The sequence below is a fragment of the Tyto alba genome, unplaced genomic scaffold (genome assembly GCF_018691265.1).
Source record: "Tyto alba isolate M040663 unplaced genomic scaffold, T.alba_DEE_v4.0 Super-Scaffold_48, whole genome shotgun sequence".
In the NCBI taxonomy this organism is placed as follows: domain Eukaryota; kingdom Metazoa; phylum Chordata; class Aves; order Strigiformes; family Tytonidae; genus Tyto; species Tyto alba.
The window spans coordinates 6,816,280-6,839,102 of NW_024881324.1; the positions used below are offsets into that span (position 1 = coordinate 6,816,280).

The 22,823-nt window shown below is 43.4% G+C and overlaps 1 protein-coding gene across 2 annotated transcripts in view; it reads left to right on the forward strand.

The window, feature by feature from the left end:
* The first annotated feature begins 2,849 nt into the window (after positions 1-2,849).
* MBOAT1 (membrane bound O-acyltransferase domain containing 1) overlaps positions 2,850-22,823 on the forward strand; it is a 59,297-nt gene continuing 39,323 nt past the window's right edge. For both annotated transcript variants that reach the window (XM_042806919.1, XM_042806920.1), the window contains exon 1: positions 2,850-2,943. In XM_042806919.1, the coding sequence (XP_042662853.1) occupies positions 2,854-2,943 (90 nt within the window). In that variant the 5' untranslated portion in view covers positions 2,850-2,853. The remainder of the gene's footprint in view (positions 2,944-22,823) is intronic.

Here is a 22,823-nt window from a genome sequence, read left to right on the forward strand (position 1 = left end):
TTTAGTCTGATGGGTTATGGCTACTTTTACACCTTGTAGGTGGTCCTGCCAGTGGAGGAGGGGGCAACAGACAGTGACATACAATTTCTGTGTGCAATTTAGTTTATAAATCAAATACAGCAGTGGTGCAAAGATACTCAAGATTCAAGCATGGTAGGGCGTAGGACAGCCTTTTAGTCCAAATGTAGTGTATCATGAATGTACCTTTGCTGAGCCAGTTTGGGTCCAGGAATGTGCTCTCAGTTGGATTTAGCCCTGTTGAATATCCCTTGGCTCCATGCAGTGCCAGTTCAAGTGTCCCTTGTAGCAGGGCTTCTCCTTCCAGAGGCAGACTCTGTGTAACGCACTGCGTTGCTGGCTTCAGACATCTGTACTACCCTGTAACCATGCTAGTAAAGCTCCCCAGGAGGGGGTGCATCAAGGACTGCATTGAGGAGACATCAAACCAAGGTTCATCAAATCAGGTTTGGAGGCAGAATCCTTTCTCACTCTTTTGGGATTGTACCAGCCTTCTGTGACTATAAGCTGTAGAGCTGACGGTGTTTTGCTTATGTGTTTCAAAGGATACGAGCTAAAGAAGAGCAGCAGCACTGAAATGCAGGAATAGCAGTTTTCAACAGTAATAATTTTTCTAATAATTCCAGTTTTCTTTCCTCCTGTGGCCACTCAGCTGCTCCTGTCTCTCTCCCTAGCACTTTCATCTTAATGCTATCTTGCCTTTCTTCTCAAACTTCCGTCTCACCCCCTTCTTGCTGATACGCTTCCCTCATCAATTCTGTCCTCCTACCCATAGCTCCCTTTGCTTCTGCTCCTTTGTATCTCCAACCATCTTTGCTCTAGTTTCCTTCACCGGGCTTCTCGTGCTAACCCACTTCAGAACTGCTGTCTTCCTCGTTCTTGCTCCTGGCTTTCTCCATCTGTCCTTTTCTCCTTCCAGCTGTTTTCCGGAGCAGCTGTTTCCACCACCGCACAAAGCCCAGATGGCTGAGTACTGACTATACAGAGACAGGCACGCTCTTCTCAGTTCCTGTGCCTGGAGCCCTGTGATATCCCACTTTGCTCCTGTAGTGTCAGAAAGAGATGGGAGTCCACTCACATGGAGGAAATGTGAAGGGCCAAAGAATGCTGATGGTATTCAGAGATGTTATATACCAAACCTCTGAGTCTCCACATGGATTACGTGTGGCTTTTCCCCCAGAACCCTGGCAGTTGGTCACTCTTGAGTAGTCTCGCAATGAAAGGCATTTCCTTGATTCCAGGAAAACTACCATGTCTAAACTTGAAGTCACCATCCCAGAGGTACAAGGCTTCCACAATGAAAAAGCTTTGAGAATATCTGCAGTGCGTGTGCAATAAATTACTTCTGTTCCCCAAATCAGGTCAATGGTTTTAGCTGAAGCTCAACAAGTAGCCTGCTTGTGGCCGACACAGCCCATGGAAAGTTCCATCCAGATAGTTTCAGGCTGGCAAATTTTAAACAACTGGAAAGATGGACTTTTAATAGGAAAATCTTAGGAACTCATGCATGGCTACCCAGTCCTTCCAAACTGCTTACTTTCTCCACTTAAAGTATGTGTGTGCATATATGTATATATTTTTATATATATATTCAAACTGGCACCACTAAAACAATATTATTACTAGAACATTGCTGCTGTAAAACTCCTTCCCTACTGAACCATTTTTGCCTGGGTTTCCCCCCACAGCACTCACTTGCACAGTTATAAGCAGGACAGTTGAATGCAGCATGCTACTGTTTTAAGCCACAACTACAGTTTCAGCTACCACAGCTGGCAATTATTTGAAGCAGAGAAAATGATGGGCCTATTAAAGAGCCTGAAAGCGAGCCCACGAAGAACCTTTGGGGTATTTCAGGTTCTAAGCATGTCAGCAGCATGAGCTGAACAGAAAGCTTTGCAACACTGCCGGAGCTCTCCTTGGAACACAATACTACATTGTCTGGGGCAAGTGTAAGAACACTCCTTCTGCAGATAGAGGATCTTGGCAGAAGTACCCTTTTAATGGCCATATTTCACTTACAAGATAAACATATCACTTAAAACTCCTACTCCTTTTTCATTTTTTTGCCTATCAAGGAAAAGTCACTATTTCCCTCAATCACATGCCTCTTAGTTTCCAGCAATGTGAACCGCAGGCTAAATGGTTGCTAATTCTCTATGAAAAGCATTACTACTTCTAAGAGCAATGACTGAAAAAAAGGCGTATGTGTTAATAAAACAAAAAAACAAAACACAGACTTCTTACAACTGTTTCGGTTGTGAAACTGCAGCTCTCCTCTGCTTGGGGCAGTTGTGAACTGGCACCTTGGCCCTGCAGGTGCCCGAGAAGATGCTTCTGAGCAGAACCTGGGTCAGGGACGCTCGTTTTAGCTGTGGGTGTGGGCGCCCTTGGTGGCACGGAGCTCACCGGCCCCACAGCCGGTGCCAGGCCCACCCGCTGGCGCCGCGCCCCCCTGCCCGGGTGCCCAGCTCCGCCAACCCAGGCTTGTCACCGCTCTGCCCGGCCCAGGGCTGCCGCGGCGGGGCCGACCGTGGGCGAAAACCCTTCGCCCCCCGGCGCGGGTGAGGCCCCGAGGGGACGGTGATGGCTCCCGCCCCGCCCCCGGCCCCGGCCCGGCCCGCGGCCGCTGAGGGGCGGCCCCGCCCTACCGAGCGCCCCCTTGCGGCCCGGCGGTCGGCCCGGCGCGGAGCGGGGCGGCGGCCGGCGCGCGGCGGTGGCCGGGCGGTGCGCGCAGGTGCGCGCGGGCCGGGGGCGCGTGGGTGTGGGGGTGTGTGAGGAGGAGGAGGAGGAGGAAGAAGAAGAAGAAGGAGGGGGGGGGGGGGGGGATGAAGTATGGCCGAGCCGCCCGGCGCCCCGCACCGCACCACCGGTTCCACCTTACTGCACCCGCTGAGCGGGCTGCTGGGCATCCCGCTGGACCAGGTGAGGCTGCGTGGCGTGGCGCGGCGCTCGTGGCGTGGGTCCTGAAGCGGGGGTCTCCCGGCGTGAGGGAGGCACACCTGGTGGAGCCGAGTATCCCGCCGCTGTCACGCCTTGCATCAGCCCAAAGGGCTTTTGGGGGGCAGCGCGGAGGCACCGTCCCGCGTGGAAAACCGAGGGGGGGGGGGGGGCAACCGTCTCTGCGGGGAGAGGAGAGCGCGGGGTGGGGGGGAGGTTGCGGGGCCGGGTGGCTGGCGGCTGCTACAGCCAAAAGCCTTTTTCTTTTCCCCGGCGTCCTGGCGCTGTTGGCGCTCCCCGCGAGAAGCGGCTGCCGCTGGATGCTGGCAGCCGCCGCGCTGGGGGGCAGCGGCCGCCACGCTCCGAACGCTGAAATAGCGGAGGGGGGGGGGGGGGCGTTTGGGCAGCGGGGCGTCGGGGGGGGGCGGGGGGCGGCCGGAACTTGTCGGGCGAGAAATCCCGGCGTTTGGGAGCTGCTTCGGTGGCTGCCGAGCCCGAGGGAGGAGGCACGGAAGTCTCCAGCCTCGCAAAAGCAGCGCCTGGTGTCACTGCAAAGTGTTTTTCTGGAGATCTGTGAAACGCACCGGCGGTCTTATGGGCAGGCAAATTAGTATGAAATGCTTCACAGCGTAGTATGTTTTTTTTTTTTTTTTTTTTTTTGGGGAGGGGGTGGGCGGGCTGTCTGGTTGTTTATAGGCTCCAGACCCCCGGCAGGCAGAAAACATTGCTTCCCCACCCCACCTTTTATTGTCTCTCCAGCCTGCCCTGCACCTGCTGCCTTCCTGCGTTCTTTCAGCAAGGAGGAAGCTAGGTCGGGAAGTTTGTGCCGACCAGAAAAAGTCTCCACCAAACTACTAGGAGGCTGAGCTGCGCTCTAAGAAACCAGGGCAGCAGAGACATGCTGTTAAAAATCAACAGAAGATTGAGATTTATTTGCCTTTTTTCTGTTTGCAGAGTGGCTGGTGCTATGTGTCACTTTTACTACTGTTTGTTTTAAAAGTTGAATAAGAAATACATCACTTTATAGATTAAACACCTAACCATACCAGTTTTTCCTTTTTAAACAGAAAACAGGTTTTGATGCAAAGAGATCTGTTGCTCAGTGCTTAAAACATTCAAACAATAAAGGCCTATAATCATCTATAAGCTAATAATTTAGGAGAAGGAGCGTGAATAGCAATAGCTTCTTTTTAGAGGTATTCCTTAAAATTCCATGCCATGATGGATGAATACGGGAACACCAAAGTAACCAGGAATAGGAGACGTTTACTGTTCCAGCTTGTTTGCAACACCGTGGCGTGTGTACTGTGTTAGGCTGATAGGGTCACCGAACAATGGTGGCTTGACAGACTGCAGTTTTTCTTTCTAAACTTTCCAAAGCTCGTCCTTCCATTCGGCCAAGGTGATACAAAGACGCTGTTGTCCATGGAGAAAATTCTCCCGTGTTCTTCCAGGCCTCAGGATGCTTTGCTGCACCCGGTTAGGTGCTATGTTTTTCCTGGGGCCCTGGTCTCATGGGTGCTGACAGTGGGCACCTGTGTGCCTGGTGGTTTGCATCTTGAGCCCACACCAGTAAGTGTGGCGGGGCACATGCTGTGGGTTTAACAGCGTGGCTGGGCTGTGCGAGCACCCGTGCAGGCACAGGTGCCCTCCCTGCAAATGGGGGCCAGGAGGAACCCTGCCTTGCTGGGGTTCATGGCAGGACTGCAGCACAGTTGTGCTGAAATGCAGCTTTCCTCACCTGAAAGTCACCTTCCTGTTCCTTCCCCCCCAGCCGCTAATAATGCTTCATTGTCCCTGAGAGGTTACGCTATCAATTATTTTAAGAAAGTCTCCCCCACCCCTCTTGCCTCACTGCAATGTGCTGGACCGTGCCAAGCATCAGGGATTTCTGCTGCCCTGAAGTAGGATATACCCAGATCGCTGCGTGGAAGCATTGTGCCACCATAGTCCCCTCAAATGTCATGAGTTTCAACTCCGACCTGTGGTGCTAATGCCCTCAGAAGCAAAATAAAACCACTTTGAGAGCTCTTTGCCAGGTGGGTTGGCTACCTTCCTCCCTCATTAGGATGAGAGAGGGGTTTTGCTGAGGGGGACAAGAAAAGCTCACTCTCTCCTCTGTGCAGAACAGAGCTCTGCATAGGAAAGACTATTTTTCTAGATATGAATCCCATGTGTAGCAGGGGCTGGTGTTATACACATCCCTTACTGCAATGCTAACAGGCTGTCTATGCCTGCCACTCGGTGACTTGGCTGCAACCGGGGAGGTAATCTCTGGTTTGTCACTGTACGTCAGCGTCATCATGTTTGGGCTGTTGGATGGTGACAGTGTAAATCTCCCTGCGGTCCGTGTGGCTGGCAATTCCCCGTGGCTGGCCCTGAGCCTTCAAAAATGCTGAGAAGTGCCCAGAGAGCGAGAGGCAAAGGTGCGCAGCTGGAGTTTAGACCCTCTTAAGTCCCTGCGGTATGTGGAAGCTGTGTGTGTCTGCCTCTACGTTAAGTGCACAGAGGACTTGTCCCTTCTTCTATGGAGATGGTTTTCCATGATGCCTGTGCTATGAAAGAGATTTCAGTCTATGAGAAAGACCAGGAAAAAAAGTTGAGCTGAAGGTCTGAAAAATTAAAGTCATAATTGTTACCCTTTCACAGCAGGGGCAGAAAAGCTGTAGTAGTAATGGTAGGTGGAAAATGTTTTGTCATCTAATAAGCAGCTATAATATCACTCACTATGGGAAGCATGGATGAACATGAAAATGTAATTTTTTCACATTGGTTGTTTTCTTCATTTTAAAAAAATTACAACCTAGGTTTAAAAACAGTGCAGAATTACAGAGAGTGCAGTTGCTAGCTGTGTTGTGTACCTGGCAGGCTGTTCGCATTTTACTTAGTAGACAGTATACTGCATGAGAGCATAATGTTGTTTTCTGCTTTAGATGCTAAAATAATCCTGATGTCTCAGTGTTGTATTTGCATGTCTCTTTAATGGATGATTTATCTTTGAATTTAGCATTGAAATACTATTTTTTAAGAAGTGCTATATTCAGTAACAAGATTAATGAGCTTGAAAGAGGATGAAAAGACTCTCTGTGTTCAATTCATCCTCATATCCCAGGAAAGCAGACTTTGAAGTTTAGCTGACTCGTGTTCTAAAAATATCTGGCTAGGTCAATGACATACCTCCAGCAGCATTTGGAAGAAAGTTTTGGGGTGTGTTTTTCCATATCACATACACCTCAAATCACTAACTCTGGAATGTCATCCCTTCAGTATGCTTATACAGTAACCTTTGGCAGAGTATATACTTTTTTTTTGTCATATATGCCCGAAATCACCTGTTTTGGGACATCATCCTCTACCATACGCCAGTGAGATATAGGAAGTTAAACATTAAACTTTCAATAGTGTAATTTCTATAAACAAAGTGCATGTGTGTATAAACACAGTGAAGAAATAAATTCACTATTTAATGTTATATTAAAAGTAAGTTTAATGGCACTGTTTATCCATATGTAGTTTTGCCATGCCTTCCTAAGCTCTAGGCATCTCTAGAAGTAACTCAGATTCAAAGGGTTAAGCCATAGGCTAAAACATTTAATTTCTCAAGGTTATTTTGCAGTACCCTTGATATCCCAAGTTACCTAGAAGTAGCAGCCCGAATGCAAATCTTTGACTGCCGTAAAACAAACCTTACATTTTAACAGGCTTTACCCTGACATATGCCAGACAGCACCAAGTTTGTTGATTTTCAGGGAAATATGTTCTATGTTCAAGGAAAGTCTCTCAAAAAAATGTAAGAGCATCTTCTCATATTTATATCAGAGAGCTTTTGACCTTCAGTGTTTTCACTGATGAGGCCAGCCATGTTTCCCTAAAGGGGAAAAAAATATGCATTTACGCTTAATTTCGGATGCTTTGGCTGCTGGTGGTACACCTTATTTTTCATTTTAATCCTTTCATTGGAGCTGGTCTGCATATTTATGTTTTGGCAGCAGTTTAAATAAAACACTAATTTTGGGGAGGGGGGGAGGGGGGCAGGGAGGGACTGTGCGACATGCCCCTGAGCCTTGGGATAGTTGAAGTATTAGAGATGTCCTCCCACTATTCCTTGAGTTCGAATAGCTCGCTACCCAAGGCATGCTGATGCTGATGAATTGGTTTAAAAATGAGAAAGAAGAAAAAAAATGAGTGTTGTTTTTTTTTTTTGTTTTTTTTTTTTTCTTTTACAAAAAATCAACATGAATTCTGATTCTAAAATCAGGAGTTATTTTGTTAAATTTCACATTTTTTAGCTTTTCTGCTGTCTGACTTAAGATTTACTCCTATGCTTTCTGGTTTAGCTAGTCAAGCAGATGTTTTGTTCCCAAGCTTCTTTGCATGACTTTTCTAATCTACTTTTTGGGCCGTGAAAAGCCAAATAAAAAATTAGCTTTCGAGGAATTCAACAGATTTAGGCTGGGAACTTTCAGATTCTTTCAATGCTTGTCGATAGAGGCATTAGAAGATGTAGGGCTGAGGAAAAAAAGTAATTTCTTACAGGTTGAAGAGAGGTAATTGAGGATGGAAGTTTACTGAAGACATAAGTGGGGTTAGTATACAATTTTTATCTGAAAAAAGCTACTTTTAGGCATCAGTAACAACTGTCCATGTTTGGTATAAACTGTGCTACATTTTCATTTGCATTGCCTAATCCCAGTCATTTTGCAACTGAAAATTCTATGTTTTCATTTTGAATTGCAGCAGTATTTGCCAGATTTAATGTGACACCCTCAACTGCAAAAAATAAAGCCGTATAACTTTTAGTTATTTGAGAAACAGTAAGCAAAAATGAAATTTGAAATCAACATCTTAAACCACATTTGTAAAGAGATATTACTTAGGTTGCCAAAACGAACTTTAATTTTGATTTTTTTTTTTTTTCCTGACTTTTGAGTACCTAGATTTAGTAAAACTATTTTCCTTAAAAGAAATCATTAGCTTTTTACTATAATGCCATGAAGGACATAGCACTTGATTTAAAGAACAGAGGCATAATTTTGCTGACCCTGTTTTGGGTCCCCGGTTTAACAGATGCCTGGGAGCAGGGCAGTTCATAGTGCTCGTGGGCTGCACGTATTTTCTGTACATTTATAACAAATCCACTCTCTAACTTGTTGCACCCATCTGTGCAGGACCCAGGATTCTGTATGTTCCCGAGACAGTGGTATAGTACTTTCCAAAGATTAAGGCCATCTCCAAGGCATTTCTTTCTGTTCAGGTCAGGTATTACTAACAATTGCAATAATACACATTTTCCTCTGGCTTGGAAACATGTGCTTCCTTTTTCAACGTGTTGTCACTCAGTTTGGCACTGCAATCTTGAACCTCATGACTGTTGTCTTGATACTATGGGTGTAAATGTTTCCACATCCCTCATGCCTTGAAAGCAATGTCTGTCCTATTAAGTTTTTCATTTGGCAAGGTACAAAAGTGCAAATGGAATCAGCTGCTTGCAATTTTCCCCTTTTTAAGCACTTTCCTTCTCATTTGTGTTAAACGAGATCTGGAAAAATAAATGTTGAAGTGCTGCATAAAGCTTCCTGCAACCTCCTCTGGACGTTTATCACACCAGCACTGGTTTAGTGGTCCTCTGTGGCTGTTTTGGAACAATATAAAGTAGTGACGAAGACTCTTGGGCTCCAGCCTAGGGGTCTAGGCACTGAGCACAGAGCTGGCGCTGTGCTTTCAGCGGAGCCCCTGATGCTTAGGATTTCCTGCGTGTTGGCCAGCCTGGCACAGTATTTAATGCCCTGGCTGCTCCTTGGCTCCTGTTACAGTTCCCAAGAATGGGCAGAGCTCAAGGCAGGCTTGCTAAACTGCCAGTGGTGCTGGTAATTCCTGGGCAGGGGAGGCTGCAGCGCTGGGCTTGACATCAGTGCAGAGGTGAATCCAAGATTTTGTACTTGTCCAGAACCAAGTGAAAAGTCTGATGTCAATGGCCTCTGTTTCTCTTCGGGGTGAAAAAATTCTTCTGTATGTGACCTAGGAGTTACAGGTAACCTTGAGGGTACCAAACCTCATCATCTGGATGCTCAGGTATAGTGAGGGTACCGAAGGAGTGCTTCCAGAAACTCAGGCTTGCTCCTAAAAGTACCTGATGCATAAATTTCTGCTCTTCTTTGCTAATAGTGGGGGTGTTTGTGTTAACGTGTAGTTTGGATCAGGAGCGTGCTTTTGGAATGAATCTTTCTGTCCCCACTTGGCACACTCTGTACGTGACGTGGCCCTGGAGCATCTACGGTCTCAGAAATCTGTGCTTGCTGAGGACGGGAAGCTGAAGGATGTGCCCCAGGAGCCTGCGGTGCTTCAGCTGCTAACGGGCACGCAGCCCACGGCCCCCCCCCTGAGCGCAGCACCCTGAGGTGAGACCCTCCAGGCGATGGGCCACACAAATGTGGGGTCCTCGTCCTCCGCTGTTTCGCTCTTCAGACCCCCTTCCGCTGCACCACAGCGCTTGCTAAGATAGGAGCAGTGGAAATCTCTGACCTTCATTTGGAGGTTTCTTCAGAGCGCAGCACTGGTCAGGCTTGTTTGGTCACTTCTGACAATGTGGATGTGGAATCCAGTCCGGCCTCTGCCAAGGGGGACATAAACAGCCAAGGGGAAGTCCTTCGGGTGGTCCTTCCCCAGAGCGAGGTGGGATTTGATCATTCTGCTTTCTTACAATCTTGACTGGAAATGTTCGTTTTTACCAGTCCTCTTTTTTTTTTTTTTTTTTTTTTTTTTTTTTTTTCCCCCTGGCTTAAGGCATTTTAAACAGCTTTTTCAAAGTTGTAGGTGAGCACCAAAGCAAAAATAAAAGAACAAGCAAGAGTTTCTGACATAAATGTTATTTTATAACTTTTTTTGGGGGGGGATGGAGGGGGAGAATACTTACAGTATGCTGTATCCTTAATGAAGTTGAGTAGGAAATAATTTTGCACTGTGTTTTGGGGTTCCCTCATAATAAGAAAATTTCAGGCTTAAAAAAAAAAAAAAAGAAATCTCAATAATGTGAGGAAAAAAAACTTGGAAACATATTTTTGGATCAAATAAATTGAAATAGTTTCAAATTCTCGAAGAGTTTGTTCTCAATCATTCCTCTAAGTTTTAGTAAAATACCCAAATGAAAAATATTTTTTAAAGCAAAATTCAAAATATTCCCTAGACAGCTTTACCAACTTGGCATTTTCCTTTTCTTTTTTAAAAGGAAATGATAGTCATTACTCTGAAAACTATTTAGTTAGTCAATCAGTCTATAGTATGACTGTTGCCATACTATCTGGTCTCAGACAAAACAAATACTAAGTATTAGAACAATTCTTCATTCTTGGTTTCCCTCTTTCTGGATGCTTTGTCCAGGTGGGATTTGAGGACTCTGAACATTTACCTGGTGTTCCTGGGTGATTGGGTGGCTGGATAATGGGCATTTTGCCCGTGTCCTCATGTGACACTGCAGCCTGGTGGGTGGGATGCTGTCTGAAAGCCTGTGAGCTACCTACCTAGATGACTTGTGCGAAGGGCAGATAGACCCAAGTGTGTGTATCTGCCTGGTAAATCCCAGACAAAAAAATCTGGCAATCCTATGGAATAGCAACTTTAAAAATTATTGATCAGCGTCAGATTATATTCTGCAGTCTTCAAGTTCAGTGAGTGCATTGGGCCTAGGACATCTAGGAGGGGAAAAGGAGGCAAGAAAATACTGCTTTAGATCGGTCTTTTGGATTATGTGCAGAATACTAAAAAACTAAATAACAATTTCAGGCCAAGAAAGTTAACTTCAGCTACTGGCTGTCATGCACTGAGTGAGCATTTGTTTCTTCTACAGGCCCTGGTCTTGTGACAAAAGCTCTAATTGAACTCGAGCAATTTCTTCATTTGTACTTTCTTGTTCAAGTACAATTTGTCACTGGTATGCAGATATGGCAGGAGTGGGGAAGGCAGAAAGACAAGGCAAGAAATTAGTCACTTGAGGACCCCCTCCCAACATTTATTGAATAACTTCCATGATTGTTTTCATGCTCATGTATCGGTTTTATTTTATTTTATTTTTTTTTTAAAGGACTGCTGAGTAGAAGAGATTTAATTATTAACTCTTACACCTAGCTTAAGTGACATTATAAACTGGTGAAAGTAGGTGGTTTTTTTCCTGTTATCAGTGCAAGGGAGTGTTAAAGAGTAGTACAGTATTGACTTTGTTTATCTCATGTGCGTACACACAGAGGGGCAGGTTCAAGTCACTGACTCCTACGGTTTGCAGTAAGTTTTTATACTAGCAAATTCCAGCTGATAGATCAATGATTTATCTATCTGAGAGAGAATTTTAGCATTACTTTGTTCACTCAAAAGGAGAGTTTAAGTTGTCTTAAGTTTATTCTTGTTAGGTGGCAAGGTTTCTCAGGATGTTTTGCCAACTATGCTGTACTGAAGGTGAAAAACAAGCATCAAAATGGTTTGGAGACAGACTTTTTTTTTAATTAAATCCAGACTTTGATGGCAGCGTTACACATCCACAGTGAGTTGTAGGCACTGTTAGCACCCACAGCTGTTTATGCCTTTGTGTGTACATTTGTGTTCATGCTAATTCTCTTGAGGTGAAAAATTGTGGTTTGTAGTTGCCACAGCAATGATAACACTGAACTCTGTGTATGGGCGGGTTTTGCTTATTATATACAAATATGTTGAAAGTGTAGGCATGCTGCTGTGGTACGTTGTGAAATATGATAGACTCTTGAGAGAGGGAACATTTGTTTTTTATTCAGAGAATGTAACTTTAATTATTTGTTACCTTTGTTGCTACTTTTCTGCTAGGACACTAGTTCCCAATAGCAAACGTAACATTGCAGAGAGGAAAATGGGCCCACCAGTTTCGAAAAATAAAGTTTTAGAGATTTCTGCTGACGCTAACCAGTAAATAAAATGAGGATTAGAATGAAGAATGGTCCATGGCAGAGAGAAATAGGAGCATAATTATGTTTCTGTCCCATTCTAGTTGCTCTTATCAGTCGAAAGATGACTGTAGCTGTTTTTTGCCATGAAACCAGAACAAAAATATGGACAAGGTAAATGAGACGAAATTACACAGTAGACTTTCTTAAGCATGTACAAGCAAAGTGAAGGAACTGGGTTGTTTGCTTTAGAAATGTGAGTGTTAAGAAGGATCATGGTGAAAGTATATGTGAGCAACATAAATGAAATAGATCTAGGACTTCTTCCCTTCTGTCTCCCAGTGTTTCTCCATGTGAAGAGAAAAATGTGATAACGTTGGAAGGTTGCAGATTCAACAGTGATTAAAATGAAGGTCTTTTTTATGCAGTCCAGAACCAGACTGTGAAACCCATTTCAACAGGAGGCTGCTAAGGCCAAGGATGTGGCCAGAGCCAGATGGACTTGGATGTTTATATGAGTAAAATGAGTATCTAGAATAAGATACTTAATAGCTTAAAAGGGAAAGCTTTTGGAAGTATGTACTCTTCTTTTGCTGGCTCCTTTCAGGGCCTGTCCCCTCTGCAGACACCGGTTGCTGGCAGTTCTGCCTCTGGTGCTGCTGATGCCTTTGGGATCCTGAGTGGCTGCTGTCAGTCCCAAGCGTGACCGTACCTGTTACGGACCTGCTAGGGTCTCATCCCCTCCCAGAGCTTTGCTTGATGCTGAATTTATTACTTGAGTTTCTTCACATGGTGACACAGCAGGAAGGAGCAGATCTCTGTAGGGAAGATCAGCCAACACCCAAGAGAGGTCACTTCTCCAACGTCCCACTTGCAAGGAGCCCAAGCTACAGGTGTCCTATTAGTTTATACAGAAAGTGACTGCCCCCTTATATGCTTTGCAATGTGTTTCCCTCTTGGTTATCCTCTTGTCTGTTCTGATTTTTAACTGTTTTGTTTGTTTGTTTGTTTGTTTTTTGGTTTTTTTTGTCCATATGCTGAGCATTTCCTCTCTGTTCAGTTCATGCTGCGTATCTTTAACGCTGTATTTGGGGTTTCATTATCTGCTTATTCTCTTTGAAGAGACTATACCAGCAGGTATCTGGTGTAGTCTGCCTTCATCCTTTGATAGGGTTCTGACATCCTGATCAGCAGTCTGTTATCTAACTTCATCAGTCCTGCATTTTATGTGTGCTATTACCTCAGTTGCCTAAATATCTCAGTCAGGCTTCCTGTTTTTTTGGCCTGCATAGAGTTGAGGCAGGGTTTAAATTATTATTAGGAGAACATTGATTCTGTATCTGCCTCCTGTTTCTCCTTTTCCTCTGACACTTCAGTTTTTGAACATAGTCACTAATAAGGGCAATGCACCCGACCAGTTTAGAAGACGCTACACGGCAGGTATGCCTCTTGTTTCCTGTGTCTAGGATCAAGTCTTTGCAATTGCGTGGACTGTTTCTGCCTATGAGATGGTGGCTGCATTTATTTTCTGGCAGGTGGAACTACTGGAGAGGCTCTGAGCAGTCGGTGGCCACCCAGGTCTCTGGTCACCCCTTTCCGAGTCTCCTCTCCTCCCTTGTCCTGTATAAAGTATGTGCTGCTTGCTGCTCGTGTGCCTTCCAGCATTGGGGAAGCTGAATGCTACCACACTCAGCACTTAGTGCTACAGTAACAGTGGGAAAAACTCCGTGTGCATTTTGAGATATCTTAAGTTTGCTAAAAGTCAAACCCAAAATGCTTTCTCCAAGTGTTTCTGAGATAGCCAGATGTTAGTGGTATAAAGCCTTGCAGTAGAGAGATGGAAATAAATTTTGCAAGCCAGCTGTGCGGATCATGCTATGTCCTAGTTCTTTTAAAGCATGGGGTTTTTTAGGCTTTATATATAAAGGGTTTGTTTGAAAGCAAAGTTATAATTATTTATGCAACTTAAAGGATTGTTGAATTTCTTTTCCCTGGCGATGTTCAAGTTCATAGGGTATTTTGAGAAGAGCTCACTTGGAGTTTCTGGAATTTTGTTCATGTACTTTCTTGGACAATAAGTTGCCTGTCACTGCATAGTAGAAGCATCACTGTAATGATTCTGAAATGTAAGAGTGTTCTTTTCTTTTTTTCCAAACTGTTAAAGGGGAAAGAATGAGACTTATTCCTACTGCCTAATGGTTGCTGTCCTTTGTAAAGGAAAGCAAGTTAAGATTCTGCTATTTCTGAATCATAAACATGGCAAGAATACGCAGGGGGAAAAAAATACAATACTGTGGTTAAGTAATACAAATGTGGGTGGTTTTTTTTCCTCCTGTTATGGCAGTTATCTTTGGAAAATATCAGTGTTCTAACCCAAAGTTTTGCTGTACTCTATGCAAATAGAAGTATGGAACTCTAGTGGGGGATATATAAAGAAGGCCACATGCTTTTAAAGAGTCGAGGAAATGAAATCTTTTTCCCTTAAATATAGTATAGTGCAAATGAAGTTAATTTATAGCAAAATCCAAGTATCTCTTCTGTTTTTTATTGTTTACTTTACATTTCTTTGTGCTTATTCACCAGCTGACACTTGCACATGCTGCGTGTTTTCCTGTTAGTTTTTGTTTTGATTTGGTTGCTAAGTTTGAAAATTAGGAAACTTTTTTTTTTTTGAGGGGTAACCCCTGGAATTCATTCAGAGCATGATTTTTTGTAAAGGTACTAATGATTTCCAGATATTTTAGTATAGTGATGGTTGAGATGTTTGACTTCTGCCAAGGCCTGAGCGCTTGTCATCTCCAAGTTGCTTCTTTTCAATAATCTCTGAAGTTGAGTGCCTAAAATTAGACATGCTCCAAAGTTCAAGTTCCAGAGATGTTTGCTGTAGATGTAAGGTGCTTGTAACACAGGCAAAACTAAAAAGTTGGGGCTTCATTCTTGTCTTTTTGCATGGTTCAAGATCCAAAATAAATGAGTATGAAGTGGGCCTGCTGCAAATTCTGAGCAGAAATAAGGAAGGAAAAACCAGCCACAACAGGATATTGTCGCTGCACACATTTTATTGGGGGCTTTTCTTCCTGCCACTGTTCTGAAGGGATGAAAAATAAGTCTGCAGCCCACATGAACGAAGGTTAGATAAACATATATTAAACAGCATAGAGCAATAATTTTACTTCTAAACTTCAGAATAATAGGGAAGAGCCGTATTTCATGACTCTGAAATCTCATGATTGTGAAAGTGAGTATCTGAAGTTGGCAGTTACGGAGGCTTGCTGATTCTACACAGTCACAGTTGCAGCAAAGGAATGAAACAAAGATAATTGTGCTTGAATTGGAAAAAAACCCACCCATACACAGCTCTTTGGCAATAGGCTAAAAAATGAAGAAAAAAGCTATCTAGAAAATTTGCTTGCCAGCAGAATCAAGGGCCGTGGTGGAAATGGGGGACTCTGCGAGCAACCACAGAATATAAAGTTTTCATTGTTTATGGAAACAGAGTTGCTAACAGTTATGCTTGAAAAGCTAATGGCCAAAATATAAGCTTATTTTCCCAGTCAAATAAATGGCTCTGACTAATGTTTACTACTAAAAAAGGTAGTTCTGTGTATATCCTTGCCCTTGTGCCATGCTTCTGTTTATTTTCTTGTGAAGAAACTCTCAATCCTGCATCTACACAGGTTGAGCTGACTGAAAATTAACTTCACGTAAAAAAATAATCTGTAGATTTTCCCCGATCCTTACTGATGGCTTCCCAAAATCTTTGTGCATCCTCTTCTCGCTGTGAGGGAGTTGAAAGGTAGCTGGGAACATTTTCTGTACCTCTTCTAGCAAATTCTGTGGCTCTGCAGCGTTTCAAAAGAGTATGGTGGCACCCTGAGATCTGTGCCCCTTCTTTTGCTAGGTTGGTGCAATGGCAGAAGAATGCAGATCTTCACCTCCCTGATGTACCTTGAAGTGATTTTTTTTTTTTATTTTTTTTTTTTTTTTTAAGCTCAGCTGAAGGCATTTTTGTTGTTGTTCACAAGGGTTTTCCTTCCCTTCTTCTGCAAGTGCTGTTGCTGGGTGTTTCAGAGATGCAAGGCAGTTTAGATAAGGAAGAGGACAGGAAGAAATGAGGTTTGCAGCACCTGCCTGCGGAAGCAGGAAACCGGGTGCATTTGACTACACCCACTGTGTAGGAACAGTTACCCTAAAACTCTTCTACACATATCTGGCAGTAGATATATTAGTACTTTTTTTCCAGAAATGCATCCTGATTGGCACATGGGGTCGTGTGTCCCTCCCGCCACTCTGTTTCAGGCACTTGAAGTGGGCTTAGTTTATTGCAGAATACCTGCTTCTGGAATATGATACCATTTTAGTGTCTTTAAGTGGTTAACTAAAAAGTGGAGTAGCAGGAACTGTGGGTCATTTTTGAAAATTTAATCTCTTCCAAGTAAATGGAAGTCCAGTTTCAAAGTCCAGAGATTTCTTTTTGCTTCTGTTAAAGTTAATGCGTGTAGTATGACTACCATTCATCTTTGTAAGTCTGTGGTGTACATTTCTACATCTAAATTTACCCATCTAGATTACTTTTATAGTAGAAGTACCAGTTTTAGGCTTGTGTTTTAGGATTAGATGAATTGCAACCCAGAATTACCGTTTTTCCCCATTGACAATAAAAGAAATTTAGATGCACTAGCTTAGGTATCGATATCAGTGTTAGGGCAGATAAAATATACCCTTTCCTCTAGTAAAGTCCTTGCATAAATTTTTAAAGCATGCCCTAATATGCTAATTTTTACAGTGCCCTTGGTTTAAGTTACTGTGAGCATGATTGAGTGTTTAAATACAAGATGTTCCAGATTTTTGATGTGTAAAGGCCTAATAAATTCTTATATAATACCTTTGTGATGTTTGAAAGGTTTAGTCTTTGATCAAGCTACTTAATTCCAAGTATAATGTGCCTAAACTTGGCACAGTGCTGACAGTTTCTACAGTGGGGAAAAAAAGACCAACTTTCTTTTGGGCTACAATAAGTTGTGAAGTTGGCACTTTTTTCCCCTTACTGATGTTTGTTTGTTTCTGTTTTGTGCATTTATTGGGACATCACTGGGATAATGTGAACAAAACTGCTCTGTTTGTATTGGTGTGTATTTTTAAAGACCACTGACACATTTTTCTATAGAAAAGGAACTGAAAATAGAATTGCTCAGACATTGCAACATCAATAATGGGGCAAGTTATTTTAGATGTGCCAGTTCCCATTCTAGTGAAGGATTGCAGTTTAAGCCAACTATTTTATTTTAAAATTGATGAATATGTGCAGGTGCAAGGCTTTCATCCGGCCTGAAAGTTGGGCATGTTGCTGATTTGGGACTTAAGAAACATTGTTATAAGGATCCTGCCATTCCTACATTCATACAACTCCCATTGATAATTGAGGAATATAATTTCCATTGAAGCCACAGAAGGATGTGCCAGCAGGGTGGCTGGATATACGCACATATGTCTGTATCGTTTCCCTTCTTTGCATTTTGAATAAATCAGCAATGTACTTACGTCAGTTACATAGATAAAGTGAAAAGGTGCTTGACTTGCTGTGTGCTATGTTCTTAAGTTTTTAAAAACTAAACCTTTAAATCTGGGGGAAAACGCAAATCTGTGTTGATGCTACTCTTAGCACTGCTACTTCTGAAGCAATTTACTGAAGAATACAAAAGTAGAAACCGGGCTGAAATCCACAAAGCAGCTTGAGGCTAATGAACTTGAGATGGATCATGCCTGATGAAACCTGTCTCGGTCCCGCTTCTTTTTTTGTTGCTGACCCACTGTCTGTGGCAGATGAGATTACGTGTAGGAGAGCAGGGGCTAGGCCATGCTTTTGAGAGGTGGTGTGAAAATAATTATTTTGGGTTTGGGAGCACTCACCTCATCTGAAAAGACCAGTTGGGAGCAATATCTATTATCCAAGAATCCATTTTTGAGAAAAAGATGGGTAACTGGTATATTTAATGAATTGTTACAAAAACTGTGGATCCAAGCTCGAGTTAGTTGTGTGAGCTCAGCAGATGTCAAAGAAAGGAGGGAAGCAGTGCTGGGGTGTCCCTGCCACAGGAGGGTCCTAGAGCTCTGGGGACTTCCAGAGGAGGCTTTGCAGGCAGTCAAGTCTCTGCTTTGTTCTATTTTATTCTCCTGGAGTTCTTGTTTTCCTTGTTTCTCTTCAATTTTCAGTTCAGCATCTGTCTCTTAACTTTACATATGCTTAAATTGTTTTTTCTGAGTGGACCTTGTAAGAGGAGCTGGAGAGATGGAGTAATATGATGAGAAGGTCAGTCTGTTCCCTCTGCATCAGTATGAATCTATGCACAAAGCAAGGGGGGAAGGTGGTAAAGCTGCTATTTTTCCTACGAGAAGTGCAAGATCCCAGTGACTTCCTACTTCCTGTGGAAACCTTTGGGAAAGCAAGGCTGGTAGTCCTGGTGGATTTTTTGGTTTGGTTTGTTTTTTTTTGTGGCAGTTGTGGGTATCTATCTATTTATTTATTTATTTATGTCAAAATTCCCATTTGTATAACAACATTTTCTCATTAAAATATCCTCTGTACTCTGACCTGCTGCCTGTAGTTCTGCTTTTAGACATGTCTGCCTGTTATACCATGCAGTGCTCTACCTGCACAGTGGTTTGTCAAATTATTCCTTTTAAAGTACTCTCTTTGGGTTAAAGGTACTGTAATTAGTGTGCTACCCCACTGCTGAGTAGTCTGAAGAAATGAGGCAATGTCCTGGGTTTGAGTGAGTGGTGGGGTTATTTTGGTGGCAGGGGAGGGGGCTATAGGGGCGGCCCCCTGTGAGAAGCTTCTGGAAGCTCCCCCAGCTTCAAGTCAGCTCTACCTCTGCACCAAAACTGAGCCCATCAGCTGCGCCTCTGCGATAACGTATTTAAGAAGGGACGTGGTGACGAGCAGTGGGACTGGTGAGGAGGAGTTGCTGCAGCTGTGTGAACACCAAGGTCAGTGGAGGAACGGAGGAAGAAAGGAGGGGGGAGGTGTGCCGGAGCAGAGACCCCCCTGTATCCTGTGGGGAGACGGCAGGGTGGCCCCCCCTGCCACCCATGGAGATCTACGGTGGAGCAGACACTGATTTATGGCCTGTTGCTCCTGCTCAGCTGATCAAGGTGGTGTGCCAGAAGAAGGCCGGGGTTTCATGGGAAAAGGTAGCCCTGCTGCTGTAATTCAGTGCTGGGAGGATTGCAGCATGCGGGGGTGTCCCACGCCGGAGCAGCTCGGGAAGGGCTGCAGCCCGTGGGAGAGAATCCAGTCAGAGAAAGTTTGTGGAGGACTGTCTCTGGTGAGAGGGGGACCACAATGGAGCAGGGGGAACAAGTTCTAGAAGCTCCCCCGCCGAAGATGGAATAAGAAGCAGCACTGACTGCACCCGCCATTCCCTGCCCCTGCGCTGCTGGGGGAGGAGGTAGAGATATTGGGAGCAGAGCTGAGCCCGGGAAGAAGGGAGGGGTGGGGGGAAGGTGTTCTCAAGATGTGTCAATGCTTCTCACTGTCCTACTCTGTTAAGTTTTGTTAGTGTCTTTAATAAATGGATGTTCTTTTTTTCTTCCCCTAACAAGTCTGCCTTTTGCCCGTGACCATAATGGATGATTTTCCCTTCCTGGTCCCATCTCAAATCCCAAGCCTGGCTCATTTGTCCCTTCTCATTGCTGAGAGAGAAGGGAAGTGTGAGCGGCTGCGTGGTGCTCAGTTGCCCTCTGAGCTCAAACCACAACAGGCAGCTCTCCTAACATGCTAAAGGCATTCTGTTTTGTTTTTTTTTTTTTTTTAAAAAAAAAACCTACCTAAATGACTAAAGGTTCCAGCTTGTTTTATTTTACTGATGCTTCTATTACAGGTAGGAATTAGTATTGGCTATCTGAGGTAGAAAGGAAATTTCATCATGTTATGTTTTGGCATTAATCACCGAGATAACAGTAATTAGAGTTACAGGTAGTGGCAGAACATCGCTGCACATAAATGATCACTACTTAAACATCTGTTCAACATACAGTCATTACAGTTCAATGTAAGAGCTGTTGACAGCAAGCTAAAGCTGTATTTGGATCCGGTCCACACATCGAATTTATCAGCCATCAAAGGTAAATGTATGGGTGTGTGATTTAGCATTGTGATGTAAATTTGGCTTCTCAGGCTTACTTTTGACTTAAATGGTTTTCTTTTAAAATTTCTGATGATTTGGGGTTTTAATCTGTTCTATAACTGTATTTGTGTGTCCTGCTAGTGATTATTCTGCCTGTGGCTTCATAGAGGTAATCCAGAAAGAACATCTGTTTCAAGTTTATAGTCTAAATCATGGAAGGATATTTGACTCTGTAAGTAGGGAAACAGCAGAATTTACCCAGGAAGCCAGCACAACAGGCCAAAATACTGTCAGTTTGGCATATTCTACTTTTAACAACTCCATATTCTGCATGCAGCAGCAACAAAAAAGCCAGGGCTGTGAAAATTTAGTGATGCTTCTGAAGAGGACAATAATCTTAATTTAGTCATGCATATACACTTCTTTCTCTCCCATGAGAGAAATTTTATTTTCAAACCTTTGCTTCTGTCCCTTCAAAATCCCACAGGCCTCCTACAACATGAAATCGGAGAAATTAGTTGTTTCAGTACAATATCGGAGATGTGACTTTTCAGTAGTCGTGTCAGTATTTCCCCAGTGTACATGAATTTGCCTCCTCTCTGATCTATGCTGTTTGCAATTCACAGTGCCTGGCTGTAGACAGAAAATACAGCATCTTGCAAGTGACTGTCAATTCTGATTTCTTCACAAATGCCTGTTTGTGCTGGCTGTCGGTGCACTGTGTTCTGTGCAAAGTGATACCACTGTGGGCAATAAGAGGAGCTGCACAGATGATGTTACACAAATTCTTTTCCTTTGTGGAAGCCTAAGTCAAAATTCTAGCAGTGGGAAATTTGACATGGTTTCTGTGATACCACCCTGCTTTTTGGGGGTGTTTGTCCCCTCCCTGCATAGAGTTAAGTGATCTCTGCAGAGAATATTTGTCCTGATGGTTCATAAAAATAATCTGGGAGATCAGAATAGTTTGAAAAACTTCAGTAAGTGTCAGATATCTTTGAGATGATCTGATTAAAGAATACTCCATCTCTCATTTTTAACACACCCATTTTAAATATCACAATTTGGATGTTACAGAATGCTATCATAACAGCAGGTCTATTTTTCAACATCAAAGTAGAAATGTCTCCAGCAAAGTGAACTTAAACATGTTACTTGCCAGGTGTCTTTGCTTATATGTGCAAAATAGTATTTTAAACAGAAAAAACAAGTTATTGTACTTCTGTAGTTCTTGCTTTATTCTTTGCCAGAAAGATGCTATTGTGGAAGATGGGGCTGATCTCTGGCAAAGTGGAAAGTTTTATTATGGCATCCCCTTTCCAAACTACTATCCAAGCACTGTTGGACTCCACAGGCAGTGATTGGACTTGAGAAGGAGTTGCTGTTGCTGTCAGTAGTTTCTATTAAGATGGTTCTTTATGCTTTTCCAAATACTGAACACAGCTCTTTGGTGATCTGTGGTAAGTTAGTGAGTAGAGGAGAAATTCTAATTTACCAGATAAAAACCTTGTAGCAGCCTCCTAAACTAATGCTCAGTAGCTCACTCTGTGTTTGCTGCTATCTAGTAATACCTTGACCATGGGCTACAACTTCATCTTCATATTGAGCCACCATGGGAGGCCTACATTCATACACTTTCTTTTGTTCAGCAGATAAAATGCAGATTTAAAGCCTCATTTCCTCATTTGTCTGGCAAGCGTGGGGCCTGGGATAAAAGTAGAGGTATCTGTGGTATCTGTAGTCTGAGGGCAGCCTGCATCATCCGCTGCACACTGAAGTGGTCACGGACCTGGGTGCCAGCGGGGAATATTCTGGCAGCCTGGCTGTGCTGCAGCACGCTTGTACCGCTGTCTGTGAACATGCGTGAATGTGCAACGTGCCTGGATTTTGTCCAGAGGTTGTGTGCTGTGGGGGACACATCAGCATCTTGTTATCTGGGAAGTGACAAGTTAGCAGTGTGATTTCTGGTAGTGATTTTCATAGTGAATAAATTATAGCATTGATAGGAATTTTGCTTACAGAGGACTGTCCGGTTTGGGTAGTGGACTTAATTGCCACTCGGAGAGAACTGCGTGGTCAATTTTTTATATCCTCCTGGATTTTTGGAAAGTGAGATCAGTTTTTTCTGCTAGTATAAGGGAGGAAAAAAGTAGCAAAGGAAAAGCAAAGTATTTTTGTGGTCAAAACAGAATGCAGGATATTTCTTTCTGATCCTTAACTATAAGGAAAATGTTAAAAGCACTAAAATAACATACTTACTTCTTACCTCTTCCTAGATTGTGATCTAGTAACTCTCAGATGTCTATTACTACTCTTTTAAAATAAGGAGATTTGCAGATGCAAGGCAAATGGGTAATTGGAACTTTCTGATGTGGCTGATTAGTAACCTACTCTGAGCTACAGGGAGTGGTAACCAAGACTATTTGCGATGATTTGGTGGAAGGATATAAATCCAGGTTTTGCCTCCTCTCATATTTTCTGTTTCCCCCCTCAAGAACTTCTAGCCAGGAAAAGCACTTTCAATTTTCTCCGTGATTTTTGTGGGGCTTTTTTCAGTCATTTTTCAGTGCACCAAACAACACATTTACCTGTCTCCTTTTGGAAATGCACTATGTCTCCATGGCTTTCCTGGTAAAGGAATTTGACAAATGGGTATGTTTTTGTTTGTTTGTTTTTCCCCAGCCTCCACTATGAGCCAGTTTGCCCCCAGAACAAAGGGTGATAATTGTTCCTACCTGTTATTGGCAGTGGGCTCATGTCCTCCAAATGCTGAGATTTCGAGATACATGTATTTAATGCCAGGTATTTGGAACTTTTATGTTGTGACTTGCCAGCT